Source organism: Callionymus lyra, chromosome 11 (assembly GCF_982586985.1).
Source record: "Callionymus lyra chromosome 11, fCalLyr1.hap1.1, whole genome shotgun sequence".
Classification (NCBI taxonomy): Eukaryota; Metazoa; Chordata; class Actinopteri; order Syngnathiformes; family Callionymidae; genus Callionymus; species Callionymus lyra.
Genome location: NC_141828.1, coordinates 19,403,757 through 19,426,115, shown reverse-complemented (window position 1 = coordinate 19,426,115; position 22,359 = coordinate 19,403,757). Strand labels below are relative to the sequence as shown.

Sequence of the window (22,359 nt, the reverse complement as noted above, 5' to 3'; positions counted from 1 at the left end):
AAATTGATAACAGCTTACGGTTTGATTCTCGGGATGACCCCCCTGCATAATCAGCACCAGAAGTTTCACGGAACATGACCGCAGTACGACGTGCTTGGGGGGGGAGATCTAGCTTCGGAGATTTTTTTCCTCGCGAATGTGATGCTAATAATGGAGTATTTATTCAACGTTTGACCATCGCAACTCATTTAGGGTCAGTGAGGTATTCACCCCCCACCCCTCTTTTCTCCGTTTTTTACTGCCTGCCCCAACTGCGTTAATGATATATGACAGAAATTTCCTTGTGCTGGTTCAGTGGCAAGAAAGGTCCTGGCTAGTCTATATCAATCCATCTGACTTATGTTCCCATGTCTTGAATTACCGCTTGATGGAAACCTGCTGCGGGCTTCTCTTGCCAATTGAAATCAGATCTCTTCCACAGCCTGGTGTGATATTGATCCATATTCAACACCCGGGCTGCCGATCGATCGGTATAGATTTACAATAAAAAACACTCCTCTGCTTGTTCAGCACTGCAATCGATACTTTAAAGCAGTAGGAAGAAAAATTAAAAAGGAGGGAAGGCAGGATTTGTGCTCGCCTCTCTTCGCTCCCCTCCACCGCACAAGGGGCCACCTGGAATGTGTAAAAATGTGATGACATGTTTCATTTTGTCGGAGTGGGTCTGGGTCTGGTAAGTGAACAAACCTTGACCATTCCCCGGTGCTGCGACGTTGAACAATGACTCTCTCCCGCCATGTGAGACAAACCAATAAAAAATGGTTTTAACGGGGGACGACACTTCTATAAGGACTCATTTATTGAAGGAGGTGTGTCCGGGTGTGAATTAGTGGCACATCTGCGCCGCAATGGGGAACACTAAAGCTGTCAAATCAAATCCAAACATTGAAACGCGACGCTAAAGTGACGAACCGAAAGCCGTTGACTGTGATTTGAGAACGTTAACACCACGACACGGCTTGATATTAATTTGTGTCTTCGTCTCCACCCCCTGACCCGCACGTGCAACCAAGTGGGCCCCCCCAACCCCCCCGCCCCGCCGCCCCCTTGAGTCCCACACGGTCATCATTAGAGCCTGATATAATGTTGAACACACTAACACGACCCATTCAGTTTCAGCCCCAGATCCACTTTTCTCCCTGTCACATCTTAGTCCTAATCTCTCGGACTTCCTCCTCTCTGCCAAATAACTGTTCCCATCCAGCAGGTCTCGGTCTTGGCTCGGGCTGCCAACATCTGAAAGTTATTATCCCCAATCTCTGACATCCAGGAGTTTACAGTTATATAATGATGGGGAAAACCACATGTCCCCAGAGGCGGAGAACATTTTTGAGATGCCTCCCCATCTGTTTTTGGGGGGAGCTGCCCTTTTTGGGCCAAACTCAGAATGGCAGGCCAGCAGGTTTTTTAGTAATCTTTTTATTTTCTACCAGAGGAACAGGCCAGTCTGGGAGTCATTATGTGGGGTGATAAAGCAAATCCAATTGGGTCAGGTTCCCCCTCTACGCGGCGCTGGTGGCTCCAGCCCTCGCCCGCCTCAACTGCTCGTCCCTGACTGTGTAAGTGGATGTTTGTTTGTCCTAGAGAGGCTGAGCTGGGGGACTAATGCAAGCCCGGGGGCCAGCCGGGTCGGAGGCGACGGTAAACTCGAGCTGCCTGGTGTGGCGGTGTTTCTCTCGCTGCTGGCTCGGCCTTGTTTGGACTGCAGCTCCGGTTTGCTTTCTTAGAGGGAAGCTGAGCCTTCGTAATCATTAAACCTTTCGCTGGGGTGGGGAGCGCAGCCCCAGACCGGAGGGAGTGATGACATAGGTCCGCAGCGGCCTGGCCTCGTCCACCCCTGCCGCTCTTAGCGTATTTATTTTCTCTTCTCATTGTATGGTTTAAGTCACACCATATTATGTTCGGAACCGTATGCACGTGTAGCTCAGATGTGATGAGGTGCACGGCTTACAGCTGTACGGCTTTGTTTTTGCTCATAACGCCCGGGATTAGTGACTTGCTGACCTCAGTGTAATCTTTATTGCTCTGTTAACCACATACTTAAGTTTGGAGGCGCTGATGTCAGAGTGACAGACCTGAGACTAACGACACTTTTCTGGGTTTTTTTTCGGGATGAAATAATCATAGAACAAAAGTCACAAATGATTATTTAATGCTTAGTCTAAATGATGTTTTCATGTTTTCGCTAAAGTGTTCTAAAATGGTACAGATTTGGATAATTCAAGAGCTCCATCTTGCCCCCTGGGCTCCTTTTTGGGAATGTTTTATTCAACGTGGCAACTCTGTTCTGTTTTGTTACGTTATTGAAATGGCTTGTCAATTCGAATAGAGTCAACCTGGTGGGCCAATCTCATTGGAGCCAGTGGAGAGTGAAAGCCATCTAGGCGGTGTAGACTCACCAGAACACACACAGAGATTGGACAAGGGGGGCAGTGAGAGCAAGAGTGCCTTCTCCAGATGGAGATCCCAGATATGGAGGGGGGGGGAAATGTCCGGGCTATTTTCCAGGGTTTCCATAATGGGAATCTACCCGGTGCTTGCTTATTAAGTTGTGCACACACGACGGAGTGAGAAGAGAGATGGAGAGCAGGCGAGATAAGGGCAGGCGAGGCGAGAGATGGACAACCTCTCAGTTGTTAGTGTCAAGCCGACACTGTCGGTGAATCACAGGTCATGTGGATAGATGATTGTCAAAGCAGCTCGCCTGATATCAGAGCTTCCTTTATTTCACTCGCCTGGATTTGTTTTTGTTGTGCGGGGAAAGTATGACGTTCGGGGTCGACGGGGTCGGGGCTCCCCGGGTCAGGAGGTCGCGGCCCCCTCGTGGTACCTGAGTAACCTCACATGGCCGAGCCGTTTCTCAGGCTCCCCCCCCACCCCCTTGAAATGATGATGGGGGGGTGTGGAGTGCAGGGGTGGGTTGTAGGGGTGGGCAGGAGAGTGATCCATCAGAGGGAGCAGCAGACATGCAGACAGCATGGCAGCTACTGCAGCTAAACAGAGTGAGACAGATAGGCAGGAGTCTCTCATACGTAACACCGGGAGCTTTAAGAAGACACCGCTGAGTGTCTACAACGGAGACGCCATATTTATCTTGGCTGTAGGACAATAGTGTATTTGTTTGTAAATTATTTAGTTCACTGGGTGAATTGCCTCTCCACACAGCAGACGCCACTTCAGAGCAATATGTTTTCCGCGTTCCTTTTTTCGCTACTTGTCAGCTGTTGTCGACGCGATTTAGAATTTAGGTGATCACATTCTGAGGCGGTGTCACTTCTATCAAGCCACAGACAGAAGAGGGAAGAAAAAAAAATATTTGTGTACAGATCGGCCTGTCATTCCGTGAAGCAACGTTCATGATTCTTTTATAGGTGCCGTCGCCCCCTCTCTTCTTCCGCGGAAAAAAAAAAAGGCTAGTCTACAAAGTGGCTTTTTGTCGTTTGAGAGAAGTAAACTTCATCAGGTCGACGGCGAGGTGTGCTTCACATGTCACTCAGTTGAGCTCTCTCCTAATGAAATGCTGCATACAGATTTCTGCCTGCGGGCTCAGGGGGATAAGACCGTGGTAACAGAATGAAACAAACCCCTTCCCATTCCCTTCACTCACACACAAACACACACACTCATTCACTCTAGCTGGAGAGCATCCATGTAAGGAGATCCAAATCTGCAATTTATTCAAATATTGATATTTCTACTTGTCAGGAGAAAGGTGCCTTGAAATTTCCTCTGAGTACTGCTGTCAGAAAAATAGCAGGAAATATGTCAGATAATTCATAAATGGAGTTCAGCGCCGCAGAGTCAGTTGGGAACAGCGAAAAATATATATATGCTTGTCAATGAAGAATAGGAGCAATATTTCTGAGCCTGCTGCTCATTCTTCCATCATGTCACAGGCCTGTGGGTGCATGTTTCACCGAGGGTCTGTGTTTGTGTATGCGTTTGCATATTTGTGTACGTCCATGTGTGTGTATTTGTGCTCGCGGGATGTATGTGTGCTTTGGCCATGTTGTGACTCCTACTTAGATGTGTTTGTTATCTTTTTTCCATCAAGACACCCGATTTCCCATCGCGAAGCAGCCAATGGGAACTTTTATGCAGAGGTCCGTAACCGGACGTCGGCCGAACATGTGGTTTGAATTAGGGCCCCTGAAACTGTGAAGGACGCCTTGAATGACGTGAGGCACTCGCAGACCAAATTCCATTCTGCTGAATGGTGGAGAAAAAGAGCTCTCTGGAATCCTCAGAGATTTTTTTGGGCCCAGGCCTGCCAGCGATTAAAACAGGGCGGAAACCAATAACTCAATGAATCATGAGGCAACGTCCCATGAAATCTCTCAGTGCTCTGTCACACCCTTGTGCGAAACCAACTCTCCTGATTAGTTTCCCCCAAACTGAGCGAGAGAAATGGGACAAGGTCTCAATCTGGTCTCTTGTTTGTTGAGCGGAGATTTCAATACTTTGAGTGGGGAAGGTGCGTGAGCACATTGACGAAGTATGGCCTTCCTGGTGATTCATGGTTCAGCCACACGGTGCCAAGGCACGACAGAATAGGACTCCACATATCTGCCGTGGTCATGTGATGCCATAGTTCATAGCAGTTGATGAGATGCAGTTTGGCACAGCTTGGGACCCATCTGGGAGATGCAGATACGCAGACAGGAGAAGTATTTTACAGCAATGCATCTGTGCGCTTGAAGAGCTATTTAGCATATGCTGCTATAGCAGAGAATTTTTGCTTTGCTGTTGCCAGCTGCAGATTTGGCTTTCATTTCTTCAAACATCTGACAAAGCAGCTGATCCATAGCTTGCACCAATATAAATAGATAATACAAATACAAATGATATATAAGAATATGTGTTGTGCAGTGGCAACGACACCAGATATTATATCGGTTGTTGTTGATTTGTAGTTGGTCCCACTCTAATAACTCAATATGTCTATACTCAATTCTGATATTTACAAGATCTAAAACCATATCTATGTTGCGGGTTAGGAAATTTCAGCTCAGAATGACCATGACTAACACCGTTATCAACTAGCTAAGCTAGCAAGCATGTTTACTTCTTTTTTTTTTACTTGAATTAAGTGATAAAACATAACCATAACAAAACTCAATCCTAACAGTATTTTATGTTTTAGCTCATTATATCAAAAATCGTAGGAGGCGTTGGCAAATGTTTTGGAAACAAAAGACAGGCAGAAATAACTTTTTTTTGTATAAGAAACTTTATACGATTATATTTGTATATATACAAAAAATCAAATCAAGTATAGTGACATGAGCATAGTTTTAGTGACACATTTTATAAAAAGGGTAAAAAAAAGGATTGTTTTCACAAGTATGCTAGGTGCTGATTATTTTTGCAAAACAACAACACTTCAATACAAAGTTTTTAAATACATTTCCAATAAACTTTTCATTTTGAGAGCTCCTAAATTGGACCACCAGTGAAATGTTCCTGATATTGTTGCTATGACTAGTAGCTACTAATGCTAAGCTAACTATGTAAAGTATACAACGAAACCATGCACATATTTGCGGGCGACATTTTAAAATGTTGTTCCCCACATGAGGTCCAGCATATTTTTCCGAGGCGAGGGAAGAAATGACCAGTTTGTTTCTGTCAGCTCCGGCGCCGGTCGGCAGCCATGCTGCTGCTCTAACTCGAGCGGCTGATATGTAAGGCCATCTAGGGCATGGCAGGCGGTTGACAGTCCATGCAGCCTGTCTACCCACAGGACATCTCCACACAGTGTGTCCACAGCAGGGCCAGCGCTGTCATCTGGGCCCCACTATGGACCACTGCTCTGCTGACAGTGAGAGGGTAAACGTTTACCACCTCAATCCCCCATTAACTCAGTGAAGGCGCTTCGATTCCCTGTGAAAATAATGATATTGATTGGTGCTTGGCTCTACAAACGAAACGGTTGCAACTAAAAGAGGGATGGGCCCTTTGCATTAGAATATGGGATTTTCGAGGATAAAAGAGTGTTTGGATCTTGTTATATTTTTCCTCTCCGCCATCTCCCTCTAGCATTCCCCCCCCCCACCATCCGTGGCTTCTCTCCTTCTGCATTTTTATGTGTGTGCATGTAGTGTGAGAGCCAGCGTGTCTCCTAAGATTACCCTCTGCTATCCCGGCAATCAAACAACAAATGACAACATCATTGCTCAGGCCTTTCAAAATACGACACACACAAAAAAAAAGTGTGTTGTAGCTACATTAACTTGCAACAACCCCCTAATAGACCCTTGTGGGTTTTGTATCTCTCCGCCTCCTCTCTTCTCTCTACTTGGCTGTCACATTGAACCCCCCCCCCCACCACGAACCCACCCACCCACCTACCACCTACCCCCCCTTCACAGTGCAAGCCTCCGAGCCTCGGTGGAGATCAGGAGCTCCCTGTCGGAGGTGCTTTGTCACGTAGCCCAGGGAGCGTGGAACTCACCCAGAGCTGTTGAACAAACACAAGCACAGGGGCTGTCAATAGCAGCTCCGCAAACTAATTGCCTGTCAAATGAACCACCCTCGTTAAGCTGCCCTCACACACACACACACACACACGCCGAACGTGCGCGCACTGTGACATCCACACGCTCGCACGCACACACCGACACACACACGGCGGCGGCGATTTGATTCCAAAGTGTAGTGATACCTTGTTAGAAAGAGAAGACACACAAGTGGCACTTCTCTGTTTGCCGTGGAGTTCCTTGCGATCGTTACTGGTGTGTGTAGTGCAGTCACTGTGAGATTGCCTTTTTTGTTATTATTAAAGGGAACATGGTGTAAGTATAGCTGATGAAATCCAAACACATCTCCAAAACACTCCACAAGTGCGCATCAGCTGGTGTAATATTTCACTTTTTAAAACCACTCATTAGATGGTAGCAGAGCTCCATGCGCCAAATGTTATTGTTTTTGTGTTTGTTTTGCTTTTTTTTTTTTTTTTGCTTTTTTTTCTATAGTCATTAGGCAGTAGCAGTGGAGTGCCCAGCGCCTTGTCTGGGTGCCTGTAACAGTGCTGTCGGATTGACACAGCTGGGGAGAGCAGCTTGAGGCTGCACGCTCAGGAATACACAGGGGTGTTCAAAGCCCCTCTCTGAATCCTGATCAGAGCGCTGCCCCGGCCAACTGATGGCCTATTAAATATACATGCGCAGAGGTCAGAGCTGGAGGTCCCGGCTTCCTCCCAGCCATGTGCACTTAAGCGGAAGGGCTGGGCAACAATAAAACCTCCTCTCGCTCCAGCGAGCTCTCCCCTGACACCCTCACCTCCAGTGTGTACGTCAAGTACAGTGCTCACCTAGCGCTATATTACAACCGCCTTTTGTGAAAAGGCCAAATGATGCATTTTTTACATGGTTATTATAAATTTATATTCAATAACACCAAGGACCACTCTTGTTTGTCTGTCTGTCTCCTGTTTTTTTTTTTCTTTCTCCCATTGTCGGTGATAAATAGCCCCGGTCGATACAAGAGTACGTAGTTTGAAGTGCGATTCCGTGGACGGGGGAGGTGGAGGGGAGGCAGCCCCATGGCCGTCATGATTAACATATTTATACTGACACTCTCTCTGTGTTCGTTCGTTAAGCCCGGTCTGTCTGACTAATGAAGTGGAGCGGCAGTTTATCAATTAACCCACCACTGAGCCATTTGTGCCGGGGATATCGTTCTCTCTCTCTCTGGATGTCACGGTGATCCAGTTTGGTGCCCTTTGACCCCGACCACTGTCCGACAAGACAGGCCCCCCCCAGTGTGACGACAGCGGAAGATCCACCAAGAAAGGATAACGTGCCCGTCGTTGGCCGGGACAAAAGGGCTCGCGGATTGATTGGGTAATAGGATCATGGAAAAAGATCTCCACAAACTAACGTTGGTGCAGGGGGGGGGGTGTTTTTTTTTTCGGCATTGTCCGGCTCGGCATAGATCATAGCAAACAACTTAGCGCTGTCTCTATTAAAACAAGCTTTCCCCTGCCATTATCTTTCCCCCCACTGCTCCTTCCTTCCATTTCACATTGTTTGTGTTCATTAAGACATAGACGACCTGCCTTATCCACACATCAGGGCCGGCTCTCAAGAGTAATTGCGATGGTCGCGCCGAGGATAATGCGGTTTAAACTCAGTATAGCCTGTCTATTAGGAGAGACATGATGGCGACCACAAATAATAAAGAACTATTTATTCCTCTCTCTGTGACGCTAACTAGGTAACACATCAAGCCGGCGCCGCTAAGGGTCTCTCTTACTGTCAGATATGGCACCTTTCATCCATTCCCAAATGGCCCTCGGCTCGACATCTCTGCTCTTCATTTTCTACATGAGCCTTGGTCATAAATGCACACACACCTCATATATATTTGATAGTTAATATTTATCCTCGCCGGGGAAGTGCACTTTACATGTGGTAACATACGATTACCTGCAATTCTTATTGCTAAGAAACAAAATCGATATGGATATATAATTCATGACGGAGGGGCTATCAGTTTTTATGGCTCTCTATCCAGGCTCATTAAAGTTTTATCATAATTGACTGCAAGCAAGAGTTTTTTAAGGCATGTTTCTCCCTTACTTTCTACCCTAAATAATTAAATATAGTTTAATTGGTTGTATTTTGGCGCACCTAGCGCATGATAGGAGTCTCCTTGAATTCACAACTATGAATTATAGAGTGATATGTTATGCATTAACCTGTCAGTTTGTCCATTTGTTAAGGCAGAAACCCCGCAAAATCACAGCCCCGAAATGGAATAAACGGGCGAGACCCTTCAGAAAAATACTCCTTCATGTCTTTCATCGTCGTGTTAATGTAGTGACATGACGCTGTCACTCAGAACGCATGCCGTCCGCCGACAGCTCCGAATCGACTCCGCCGATTGGTGGTCAACTTGTTCTCTTGAAGGGAGATTGACAGACGGAAAATTGCACTCTCAGATTTCACCCTTCATTCGTTGCAGTTGTTCTTCCACTCGTCAACTCTCCGCCAGGCCCCGAGACAGACAGAGGCTTTATCCATTAGCTGTTGGCTTGGCGGGTGGGTGGGCAGATTGAGGTGGGATGGACGAGGAGATGGGGGTAGGAAGACAATCCTGCATTTGAGCACTCTGAGGGAAAATCAATCATGTCATCATAAGTGAGAAGTATGGATGAATTTCATCAGCTGGTTCCTGTCCTCTTCACGCTGCTGACTTTCTGACTGGCCTGTCCCTCTGATTGGCTTTCCTCAATGACCCTTAAATCAGGAAAAAAAAGAAAAAAAGTGGGGGATATGATTTTGAAAACACTCTAACAAGAGAAAATCGGACAGTAGTTCCAGGGTAAGCATTTCCCACTTTTCCTGCTGCTACACTGTGGGAAACCTCAAGTGGTTTCTCTTGACAAAGTGGTAATAGATTCACCATATGATTTTCGGGGGGCCACAGCAGCACTACACAGTTTTGTAGGAAAATGTTTCTCAACTATTCTCCGTCCGCGGCAGATATGATGAGGTGCTATCGAGGGCAGCGGCACTCCGCCAAGGAAAAGAACTTATTTTATAATTTTCCCAGTCGTCTCACAAGGTCATCGACGAGCACTCAAAACATGGCAGGTACGGAGTGTGAAGCAATCAAAAATGGATGAAAAAGTGAAGACATGGAAATCACAGATGAGAAATTGACAGCCCCCTTTACAAGCCTCGTTGTTGACGTGAGTGACAGAGCGGAGGTGAGATGGAGGGAGAGGGAAAGAGGAGAGGGTGCAAGTGAGAAGGCGAGTGAAAAAAAAAAAGAAGGAGGAGGGAGCGTTAAAGTGGTGATAAATTTAATGGAAAAATCAAATACAAAACAAATTCATTCCTCTGAACTTGATGCTTCACCCGTTCTTTTCTTGGCCCCGTGCTAAGCCTTAGAATAAACTGTCACTCCTTATCGATCGTATCTGAATTGTTACCGAGATTTCTGAGAAGTAGTCTTGACACACACCGCGCGAATAGTAATCTTGGAAGATGAGAACATCCCGACTGAACAGTTAAAACCCCGACTTTAAAATAAGAGCGGCTTATCTTTTTCCTCACTTCCTTTTTCCCCAAATCCTGCCCACTCCACGTTCCCGGATTATTAATTTGATGATAAATAGTTGGCTTTTTTACTGTCGTTGATGGTACAGGATTGGCTCGGCGTTGGCGATGGTGGGGTGACGTTGATGAGAAAATCAATCCGGGGTTTGATTCCTCGGCTCGTGCATCTCGGTGTGCTTCATTATATTCCGATGCAGGCGTATTAATTATGGCTGAAGACGCTGAGCTCCATTGTGAGCTGTAGCCTAGCTGCCGGGTGTCAGGGGGAGCTAGCCCGAGGAGGAAAGCTCTGCTCGTATCCGCTCATCCCTCGGCTGACAGGCCGGCTGCTGGAGGAAAAAGGATTTCTCTGGATTGAGTGCCATTTTCTCTTCTTTAACAAGGAAATTAGTGTGTAAAGGAGATCTGTCAGGATAAAGTGCAGCTTGACTGCCGCCGCCCTCCCCTCCTCTCTGTCTTTCTTTTCCCGCCTTCCCTCCCTTCAACATCCTATGACTTGCTCTCCACCTCTTCCCTCACTTTCTCTCCTTCGTTTTCCCTCCACTCAATGGCTCCCTCAGGGGATCTTCCTTGAGCATTAGCAGAACACATCCAATGTCCCAGCTACATGATTCCATGATATGATTTGTACCAGGGATTTGCAATAATCCGCAAATAAAGTTGAAAGTGAATGACTCTCAATAAGAGAGGCAGGCAAGCAAAACCAAACCTTTTAAGATTTTCTTTATCTTTAATGGCATGAAAAATGAATTTGTTTTGCCTCAGATCATGGCAATTTAGCTATGGACTGAGTATATTGTTTCGTCTCGGGCTTTTTATGATCATGATTAATTCCTGCACAGGAACCCTGGTGATATACATAATGCATCATTCGCTCATTTAAATGTTCAGTTCCTCTGCAGTTGCAGCGCGCCCGCTAGCTCATTACACATTACCCGTGTGCGCCCGGGTGCAGGAGTGTGCCGGCACTTGTAGTCAAAGATGCAATATCTGCTGCTTTAGCAGGAATGTCACAAGTTGTCGGCGGCGATTAAACTCAGGTGCCACTCTAGCTTCACTCGCCTCATGTTAATCCCTTTTTATTTCCGCCGCAACATTAGCCGGGAGTAACTTTTCACCTGGGGTGGACGGACAGGGATGAGCCACATGCCACATTTTAATAAGTCTGCTTCAAAGGTGTAAGGTGAGGGAGTCGAAAAAAGAAAAAAAAAAAAATCAAAACATCCAGGTTTAATTTGAAATGTACTCTGCATCCGTGATGGGGAAACGGCCTCATAGGTAAGCGAGGCAGACAATTAGGGAATATCCGTAAGTTCGGGAGCTGCATACTAAAAAACGCAAATCACTATTTCCCCGCCCATCTGGCCCCCACTGTGCCCAGAACTGCAGCTGAGGTCCGATTTCACCCGTCAATCACAGCCTCCTCGCTGTGGGGTGTGTGTCCTGGTGAGAGAGTCTACCCCCAAGTCATTAGCACACACAGTCAAACTGTACTGAGAACTGCCCTGCATCGCTCCGGCTCTGCACCGCGGTTTAAATATCCCCAGCCTGTGACAGGATCAGTTTAGAGATCTGTAGGATTGATCTCCTCTTTAAAGTTTTGCCTGAGGCGACTCTAATTGGGAACGAGGCTGCCTCCGACTCCCCTCACTCCCTTAACTGTCAGTCTTGGCTTTGTTTACTGAGGACATGCCCAAACCTATTTACTCAATAATGAGGAGACGTGGTGGGGATGCTGCTGATCACATTGAGGCTCCCAGCGGGACCCCTGCACGCTGGGAAGGGCGGAAACATCATTTTAGACTTTTTTTTGAGCTGGTGAAAGTTAAGCCTACGCACTTGTTCTAATGTAGAGTGGCGAATATTTCTCCTCGCATGTTTGCTCATATGGCTCCGATTCCTTGATTTCCAGAGCTCTCTCGTCCACCTCTGGGAAATCGCTGGTATTTTTCTTTGTCATACCATGAAGCCAGCTGGAAAAGAACATCATTCACAGACAAATTCTTTTTCTCGTACTGTTCGCTTCATATTTAATGGCAACAAAAGCGTCCACACTGTTTTTTTACATACCTTTTGACTTACTGACGCCAGAGAAATCCTCTTGGGTTCACGGCTAACATCTAACTATCAGATGACTTGAAGGAGTCCTTCAGTTCATTTACATGCCATCAGGATCTCCTCTTAGAGACACTTTGAAAACACACGGAGGAACACATGTAGCCCTTCCGTTTCTTCTTCCTACGGGCGGAGTTGTCATGGCGACCGCTGTTTGTTTTTCCTCGGGACGTGATGAGAGCGAGACACAACAGCGACAACATGTGCCGAATGACAAGAGCCAATTAGTGAGCGGCTCATTATGGCTGTTTTCCTTAGTTCACCAGAAAAGCGCACTTTCGACGTTTCTTGGAAGTCTACAATTGATGCACCTGTTGAAGGGCTGTTGCTTTTCTTCCACCACGAGTACTTCTTTTGTTTTTTTTCTTCATAGACAAATCTCTTATGTCACAAGGCAGCGCAAGGACATAAAAACAAATTGACTTATTAAAGATATATTGTCAACCCATGCGTTTCCTATTGGTCAAGGTGATCTGAAAACAAATGTGTTTGTGGTACTCCTTGTGTTGCCCTCTGGGTCAAATTGACAACCTCCACCACTGCATATGCATTTCTAGGGAAGCCAGGGAGGTAATGTGTGGATGAAGACTGACCACTCCGTCAAGAATCTTCCATAAATCTTGGAATATACACTACACTTTAAAAGTTAATGGAATACCCTGGTCACTCACTTTTTCTGTGCTACTTTGTATATCGTTGTGGTCTTGATTCCATTACGTAGGATCTTCTTCAACATCCAGGCCATTCTACTAGGATTTAAATAAGACACCCTGGATTAAGGCTTGGCTTTTTGCAAATAGAAGACGAGTTTTTAATTGGCTCAAGGCACTATCCCATTGAAATTACCGATGCTATCTACATAGAATCTACCTCCGAGACCCTTGTTAGGTACTCCCGTCTTGACCCCCCTTCGATATGAAGACGTACGTCAAAAACAGTGCTTGCGAATAGGAGGACGATAAAATGGAATTATTGTGGGGGAATGGGCCAACAAAGCGTTGGGGAAGCTCACAAAAGATTGACTTGCTTCGAGTGGGCTATTCATAACGTAAGTGTTTCGGCCCATTAGACCATTTCCCACAGTCGCCGCGAAAAAATTCTTCATTTGGCTTGTTTTCATTCACGACAAAAAAGCCTTTGGTGTGGATGACGAGGCTAAGGAGTCCATTGATGCCTATTGGGATTATGGATGATGAAGTGGAGGAGCGGCCGCTATCAGAGGGGACACAACACTGCTCTTAATAGAAAAGCATTTAGGAAGGCAGTGGAGAGGGGCAGGGGGATGGCGGCGGTGGTGGTGGGGGGGGGCTTCTGACACTCGACTGATAAGAGGCAGCTCTTCAGAGGTGGTAGTGTGTACAATGAAACACGCTGATGGGGATACAATGACACACATGTTGCGTCTGACAGGTGGTGATTTAGACGTAGGGTATAAAAAAAAAAAGGACAGGCTGGACCACGGAACACAACACTGTTTCAAGACACCTTCAATCCAGGGAACTTCCTTGTGTGGCTGCCAGCGTATGTGTCTACTTATTGGTTTGATTTGAAGAAGAAAAAAAAAACGCCTTGTCATAACTCATATCCAGCCTTGACAGACTTTTTTCGGAGAGAGGAAGAGATAGAGAGAGGAAGTCGGAGCGCTCGTGGCACGGGAGTGGGAGAGAGATATGCAGAAAAGGGAGAGCTGTCAGTTTGAAGAATGAGGCTGATAAGAGGAAGGGACTTGGCAGATGGGCAGAAGAAACCGGCAGCACACTTCTCAATTAAACATGTAAATACGAAAGGCGCAGGCAAGCGACGGAGATGAGAAAGTTAAATAAACACAGTCTCGTGCTGTGATTACAAGCCGAAAACACTTCCACCTTTGACACGTTTTTGGGTTCCGACGAGTCGTCGACGACGGAAAAAAGCTTTTATCATCTTTTGCTCAACATCGTGTTTCATTTTGTTTTCCTCCATCATCCAAATGGTCTTCTTTGAGCAATGACGGCCCCACTAGGAAATCAGATTTTAATTGAGCTATTCATTCAGCCTGTCCTTGTAATTCCCTTATATTAATATTTTGTCTAATAATTGTTGTCCATCATCTCATCCCCCCCCCTCCACCCACAGCCTCCCTAAGTGCTCCCTGTTGGGAACCACGGGGGGTATCTTAAATACTTCTGTAGGCAACGTCCCTGACATTAATAACAATGAGATTGGCATAGCCACAGTACATTTTGAGGGAAGATTCACAGTTTGACATTCAGCCCAGATGCTATCGTGGTGCCGCGGCGCTTTAAAAAACCACAGAGAAGACAGACATCTGTCACTTGTTACCTTTGAAGTGAATAAGAGAGGGACTCAGGAAAAACACGGTGGACAAAAGGCCATTCTGACCACAGACCCTCAGTGTTTACAAACGGAAAGGGGAGAGTGACAGGAGAAACTCAAGATGAATGGATCGCCGCCGTTGATCTCGCCTCCTCATTCCATGTGCTAAGTTATTCCGTGGCTGCTACCCCAGTGGGGGGTGTAGGGAAACAGGAAGTTGAGAGAGGCAGGCAAAGGCAGACAGAATGCCTCAAGGACTCTGGAGGAGCCGAAACACCGCAGCCATGCATGGGAAAAAAAAAAAAAAAACTCCCCGACAACTTACTGTACTCTATCCTAAGGTAACAAACATTACAAATGTGAACATAATCCCATTTTTTTTAATGAGCAGATGATGCTACATTAAAGCAATATTTGCAATAGTTGTTGCGGAAACACGGGCGCATTGCCGCTTCCCCCCTCGGAGGCTAAAGGAGTGTATTTTGATATAATTATTAGAACAATGGCTGTAGTCATTTATCTTCTGTCACGCCACCTCAGACCTGCTTCTATTTCAGTTGCACGTCAAGTGAGAGCAGCTATATCTGGCTGGCAATTAAGCCGGTCCTGCCTCCCCTTGATGCTTGATTAGTCCGATTGATGGAGGAGGCCATATGTGGCGGTGTCAAAACTTGGCAGCGAGGCTACATCCTCTCAAATGAGAGGCAGGCAATAAAGAGGCAGGCTGCCCAGAGTGGGTGCATGTCTGCGAGGCCTATAGCCTCCGTCATTTGCACCCCCTGATATGTTGCATTTTCTCTTGGGGGTGGGGGTGTGGGGGGGGGGTCTTTCGTGGCAGCGACCGCTCCAGCCAAGTTCTCGTCGTGGCAGAGGTGGCCACCGGGCGAAGGGGGGTGGGTTTGCGACTGTGCTGAACCCCTCTGGGCTGGGCCACACTGAAGCCAAGGTGTGTGTGTTCGGGTGGGGTACAAGGGGGGGGGGGGGGGTTGGTTCGAAGCTCGAAAAGATATGGCCCCTTTCCCAATCTCGCTCGGAGACAACAAAAAGGGAATGCTTGAGAAGGGGAAGCAGCGGGAGGAGAGCACAAAGACAAAGGCGCGGGCAAGGTCAGTCTAGCTAATGGGCCTGAGCCGTGGGCTGCCTGGGGCTAGGCACACTTCTGTTCTCTCGCTCGCACACTGGGCCTTCAAAAGACCCTTCATTCCATCCCTCTCCTTCCATCCCCTGCATCTCCTCCGCTCGCTTCCATTTGTGACACTTCCTCTCCTTCAAAGATCCCCGCACAGGTGTCTTCGAAATCAGGAGTCGCGGTCCTCGGCACGCCTCCAAAAGTTCGCACCGTCATATGTCGCCTCGATCGGGATCGAAATAACAAATGCATCGGTTATTGGAAACCTTATTTGCAGGTTGATACAGGTAAAAAGAGGGGCACCTGGTGTGTTTGAAAATGATCACATGATATTCCGCGGCATCTATGATGTGTAAAAAGTGGATTCAAGTAGCGGCGGATAGATCCTAAAAGCTAACGCCTCCCATGAGTTTTGTCCAGAGGTTGGTTCTTGTGTCCTTTATTGATTCCACCAGAACTACATTGTAGTCTTGAAAGTGCACTTTCCGCAGCTCGTCATGAGACCATGCGCTCCATAGATATATATATATTCAAAAAAAGAAGCGCCGAACACGTTTTAAAAAAACAAAAAAAAGGGCGGATTACTGGGAAATCCCGAAGCGCAGCGAGAGTAGCCCGGGAGAATGTGGAAGTTCATCAGCTGTCACAAGCATCGTTAGGTCCAAGGTGAATCCGTGGAAGTGCTAAGAGGGACTGTTGGAAGAGTCGGGAGGAGGAGGAGGAGGAGGTGCGAGCGTTGTTGTCAGGTTGGCGTTGCTTGGCTCCACTCGAGGGCTCCTTTAATGTGCAGCGGAGTAGAATAAGTGAGTGGCGGCGGGCACCAGCTGAGCTCGCTCTCGTCTTCGCCTGGTAGCTGAGGGGTGAGCCGCTGCCACCTGACACTGGGCACACGGCTCAGGGCTCTTCTTGGCAACGTGGCGGCGCACACATGTCCCCTCATTTGGATGGAGATTCAGACACAACACACAAAAGCTTTACCCCCCTCACCGACTCCCCTCCTCTCCTCCCCTACTCACTCTCTCTTTCCCACTCCTGTTCTCCCCTTTTAGTTTCTGACGGCATCATAATAATCTGGGTATCTTCTTGATCATGCCCCGTGTTTTTTTCCCCCCTTTTTTTTTTTTCTCTTCCCCCTTCCCCGTCTTCTCAGAGACGAGTTTGAAATCGCCTGCGTCAGGACTTTGCTAATTAAAGTCATACTTTCAAAAATGCCATAATAACTGTTAATTAGCTTGATGCTATTTTCAGCATAATTTGCTAATTAGTGGAAAACCTGTACAGCGTTTCCCTCTAATTACAGTATGGCTCTGCACAGCGCATCTGTGCCTTGACTCCAAATGATACCATTACAAAGTCCCGTATTACGCATTCTCTCAAAACAGTTAATTGCCTCCACAGATAGTGAGATACTTCAGTCAGCTGATTTTTATGGTAATAAATGGACAGGCACAGACACAAACTTCCCGCTTCATATTTATGAAATACGGAAAAAAAATGGGGAAAAAAACAACCTCCTTATGAGATGCGCCGGGGTTAGCCGGGAATATAATCTTGTTGGTACTGTGATGATTTTGTGTGCTCATGCGTTGAGTTGCCGGGACTTTTAATGAAGTTTGATTTATTAAGTGTGATAACCTTGCGAGCAACGAAGGCATGACATTATAATTAAAATAGTAGATACAGGGCGGCCGCGGCACCGGCGGCAGATGTAAACACGGGCTTATTTCGACCACCGTGTTTTTTTATTTATTCCTGAACTCGTGGGTATCCCTGACCGACCTGGAATTCTTGTTTATATTGAAGAACGGTCATTGAAAAAAAAAAAAAAAAATCGTGATGGACTGGTGACCTCTCCAGGGTGTCCGCTGCCTGGGGAGTCTAGCCTGCATCGTGACCCTCGCTGGTCAGGACAAGTGGTGCAAAATGAATAAATGAATGAAACATTAATAGACGGAGCAAGGACTTTTACAGTGGAGAACGTCAATCTCACCGAACCGTCCTAGGAAATGGTATAAATATGACATTAGCAGCTAGTGAGATGGTTTTTACTTCAAATGGTGGTTAATTGCTATCTTTATTTTAGTGTTTTTGCAAGAATAAAAGTTTAAAAATGAAATATATTGACCTACCTATCACCTCTATTCAACAAAACAATAACAATGATAATAACAAAGATAATAATAATACAATACATATACACAAATATAAAATACATTTAATATACAACAAATAAAACAATAAATACAATAAAAATGAAATACGATAAAACCTATGGGCTGCAGTGTAAGTTGAATTAAAAAGTTTTTTTTAATATATAGTCTTGTTTGAATTTATGTGAGTTTATCAATATGAATGATGAGTATTAACTGAGGAATTAGCAAAGAATGTAGTTCCCATAGAGTCTTTATTCATCATATATTTAAAAAAAACAGAGAAATAACTGGATCTAAATTAAATATTGCCATTTTAATGCCGAGCGATCCGGATAAAGCGCAATGTTAGGACAATAAATACATTTTAGTTATAGATATATATATATTAACTATGATTTATAACGTGTTGTATTATTTGTTATTATTTATAATTTATATATATATTTATGATTTTTGTTTGTAAAAACCTTAGTTTATACATTTCCTTTTAGTAAATTTATCTAAAAAATGACCAACAATACATCAAATAAGTATCCGTTTTGGACCAATTGACCTAGTTGTGAATAAAAAACTTTTTTTTCACCATATGATCACCACTTAATGATGAGCGTAACTTTGAAATGTGCGGAATGATTCAAATGTAAACACAGTTTAGATATACATCTTTATTTTCAGACTCAGTGTCCAAAACAAGACAGTCACAGCCTCCAAAAAAAGATAAGAAAAGAAAATAGAGCCAAGAAATTGGGATTTACACATCAATTATGATTCATATTATCATGTAGTTTTTGTTATTATTTGTACCATATATACTGAACCTATATGAATGAATTCGATTTCAATAATTGTATCTAAAACAATATTTAATAAAGTATCTATTTAGGATCAAAATCGGGGATTCATGCAACTTTATTTTCACCACATGATCCCCACTTAACGCTGGGCACAACTTCTCGAGGCGCGGAATGACAACCGGTGCCCTCGGGCGCCAACCTTTCCGATGTAAACACAAGCGTCGCCCTAATGCGCCGACGTCGAAAAGCTTATCGCCCCCTTCAATACCTGCGTGTAAATACCGAGTGCAGAATTACGGACATGACCACAGGTCGACCCTGAATACATGTTTATACGCGACACAAATTACGACTCGTTAAAGTTGGTGGCGGGGAAGCCGTGATTGGCATGACCCCTCACCCCGAGACGTCAGCTGTTGCCCATCCTCCACTTTGCCCCGCTTTTGACAGCCGCGAGTGTGACAGGGATAGCATCGGCGCCGGCTAATTAATGCGCCACTTCAGAGGCCCTTTCATTTATGGCTTCTGAAAGGCATTATTAAATTAATTAAACCACCAAGAGTTAGTCATTATGAAATCAGGAGGTTTACATGGATGACAGCGTTTATGAATTAAACATCCCCAAAGTTCCTCGCAGGAGATACCCCGAGCTGCATGCAGGGTACCTACCGCGACAGATGTTTGCCCCCCCCTACCCCCCCGCACCCCCTTCCTCCAGCTAACCTGTATTGCAAGCGATTTAGGTCTCATTTGGGGGTTTGAAAAACTGAAAGCAGGAGAGAAAGAGGTTCAGGATAGCTAATGAGCAGAGAAAGAGAGGGGAAAAGGAGGTCACTCGCTCTGTTCATCTGTAGACGGTACAGATGGTTGTGTTTTATACAATACAAGAATGGCGTACATCAATTTGTTGTTCACTCTCTCGTTAATAGACGGATACTCTCTGATGAATTGCAGACGGGGATCACTTGTCTGTGGGTTTTTAGCTCACAGCTCCACATTTATAGCCCGCAAACATTTGGAAAAGCTGTTTTTAACTCATCATGTGATGTGAAAAACTACAAATGGTCCATGAGAGAAATCCCATAAACTCGGGCTTAGCTGGAGAGCAGAGGCCAGAGATGAGTAGCTTCGCTCAGGAGCCTTCGACGATACACTCTTTTTCATCTGCCGACTGAGATTCGCAGATTATCTCGAGAGGCTCTCTATCTCTGTCCTCGTCTCTATTTCTCTTTTACTGTTTCTCCACCCTCCCCTCCCTCAACCCCTCTCGATTCAGGAAGTTTGCCAGCTACCGTCTTTGTTTACGATGCCAAGGGAAAATGTCAGAGCCGTTGAGAGAAATATCCTTAGAATCTTTTTTTTTTTTTTTTTTCCCTCCATCTCTTTTTTCATCTTCTTAATCTAACAGTTTACTGAACTTGATAAGTGTCCTATCAACATGCTAATCAAATTACTTCGGAACCAAAATTGACAGTTTTCATTAATTATACAAGATTATTCTAATTGCAATTCAAATTTATTCATTCTGAACAGAAGGTATTCAGTAATATTTTACAAAATTTGCATATTAAATGGAGGGAGTTGTGCATTATGCATGGTAATGTATGCACAGTTTCTTATTTTTAACTTCGCCGCCATATGTGGTGTCGTTGTAGGAGCAGGTGAAAAGTCTAAGTGTGTTTAATTTGCTTGACAAACATTCGGCTGGAGCTTGTCAAGGGGAGTATTGTGAACGCCAATCTTTATTCCCCTCTTTATTGATTACCCCCAAACTCCAAACATCTGGAAGGTAAATGGCACTGGGAGAGATGAAGTGAATCATGGGATTAGTACCTTCAATGACTGAATCACTATCAATTACTTCAATGGCATAATTCAAGTGCGCCGCATAAAAAAAAAAGAAAAAAAAAAGAAGCTACAGTACCTTGGGTTTGAGCCCCGGATTAATATTGCAATTTAACGTAACAATGGAGGCGCCGTGGATGGCGTCCAACTTTTTTTCCCTTTCCACATTGATGTCACCAAAGCTAATGCCGTTATCTAAATACCAATGTATTTAATTCCTAATTTAGGCTTTGTTTGTTAAATGAAAAGGCTCAGCGCATTAGGGGTTTTTAAAAGGTAATGCATTCTGTGAGTAAAACAACCTTATTTATTCACTCATACGCGAAACCCCCAATTTGCTCTTTGTTTTTATTTCCTAGAGCGGGCAGTGAAGTGCAAACAGCTTACTGGGAAGCTGTTTACTACTGTATACGACAAAGAGTGTGTTTTCAGGGGAGGGGTAGGGGGGTAGAAAAGAGGGGGTGGTAGGGGTGAGGGGGGGGGGTCTTCTTCGGCTCCACAGGCAAGGTCTTGTGTTGTAATGTAAGCGTAATAATTATCAAACAGCGTCGGGGGCCGGCGTACGGCTCTAACAGGGGGAGAGCATGTTTGATATGTAGAATCAGCCCATAGTGCATCCATAGAGGGTGACTAAATCGCACGGTTCATGGAGCACATTAGTATTGCTCTGCATCCACCCTCACACTATAGGTGATTTCCATTTAGACACACATTTCCACATGAAGATAAATATGACTTGAATCGTAATTTCCCCGAAGTAAATATAATACAAATACAACATAATACAGTGTCAGGCCGGGCAGGCTAATAGATTACTAGCGTGTTTTCCATTTGTATGGTAAGTGGTGAACCTGGGTGGTGGTCTAGCGAGTAACAAATTGAATGTTTAATCCATCTCAGTGTGGATTGAGGGTATCAGAAAAGATCGGTAATCGTATGAGTCCTCCTGCGACCGGTAGTGTATTAGACATTTTTTTTTTTTTTTTTACTCTTAAGGGGGTTTGAGGGATGTTGTTGGATTAACAGGAGGTGCAAAGTGGTGGATAAATGCAATTCCTTATCATCTCTGAAGCCGTCTGTCGTTTCTTCACACGTGCGTTCGTGTTTAATAAGCAGTCACTCACGTCGGCCGCGTTTGTGCGGACGTTGACCACGTCGAGGTGATGTTGAAGACGCTGTTGGGGATCTTGAACCTGTCAGAGAAAGACTCAGGTGAGAATGAAGCGGGGTCTCACATATTACCAGAGTTTTTAGGGTGAAAATGATATTTTATACAATATTTAATCCACTTTAACATTAGACATTGGGATCCTATTTAAGAAGAATCAGGTGAGAATGAATCCATCTCACAAATATTAAGAGTTAATATGGTCACAGTGATTTAAAATAATAATATTTAATCGACTTTACTATCACATAAGGTCATTTATATCATTAAATCATCAACATTTGGAATATATTTAAGAAGACTCGGGTGATAATGAATCAATTCCACACATATTGACAGTTTATATGGTCAAAATGACATAATAAAGTCATTACAGTTTTACCTTACCTTATAATAATATGTTATCCACTTTACCATCAAATAAGGTCATGTATGCCATTAAATAATCAACATTTGGAACATATTTAAGAAAACTCAAGTGATAATGAATGAATCTCACACATATGAACAGTTTATATGGTCAAAATGACTTAATATTAATAGTATTTAATCCACTTTAAGATCAAATAAGGTCATGTATGTCATTGAATCATCAACATTTGGAACATATTAAAGAAGACTCCGGTGAGAAGGAATAAATCTAACAAATATGAACAGTTTATATGGTGAAAATTATATAATATTAATCATATTTAATCCTCCTTATTATCAAATAAGGTCATTTATAGCATTAAATCCGTCAACAAGGCTGTGGTGTTAAACAATAAATGTC

General features: G+C 44.8%; 2 protein-coding genes across 11 annotated transcripts in view; one reads left to right on the top strand and one right to left on the bottom strand.

Moving 5' to 3' along the window:
* LOC148069547 (transcription factor COE3) overlaps positions 1-22,359 on the top strand; it is a 79,892-nt gene that overhangs the window by 15,542 nt on the left and 41,991 nt on the right. The window lies entirely within an intron of this gene.
* LOC148069546 (methylated-DNA--protein-cysteine methyltransferase-like) overlaps positions 20,782-22,359 on the bottom strand; it is an 89,418-nt gene continuing 87,840 nt past the window's right edge. For both annotated transcript variants that reach the window (XM_087802223.1, XM_087802224.1), the window contains exon 6: positions 20,782-21,612. In XM_087802223.1, coding sequence (XP_087658349.1) covers positions 21,536-21,612 — 77 coding nt within the window. In that variant the 3' untranslated portion in view covers positions 20,782-21,535. The remainder of the gene's footprint in view (positions 21,613-22,359) is intronic.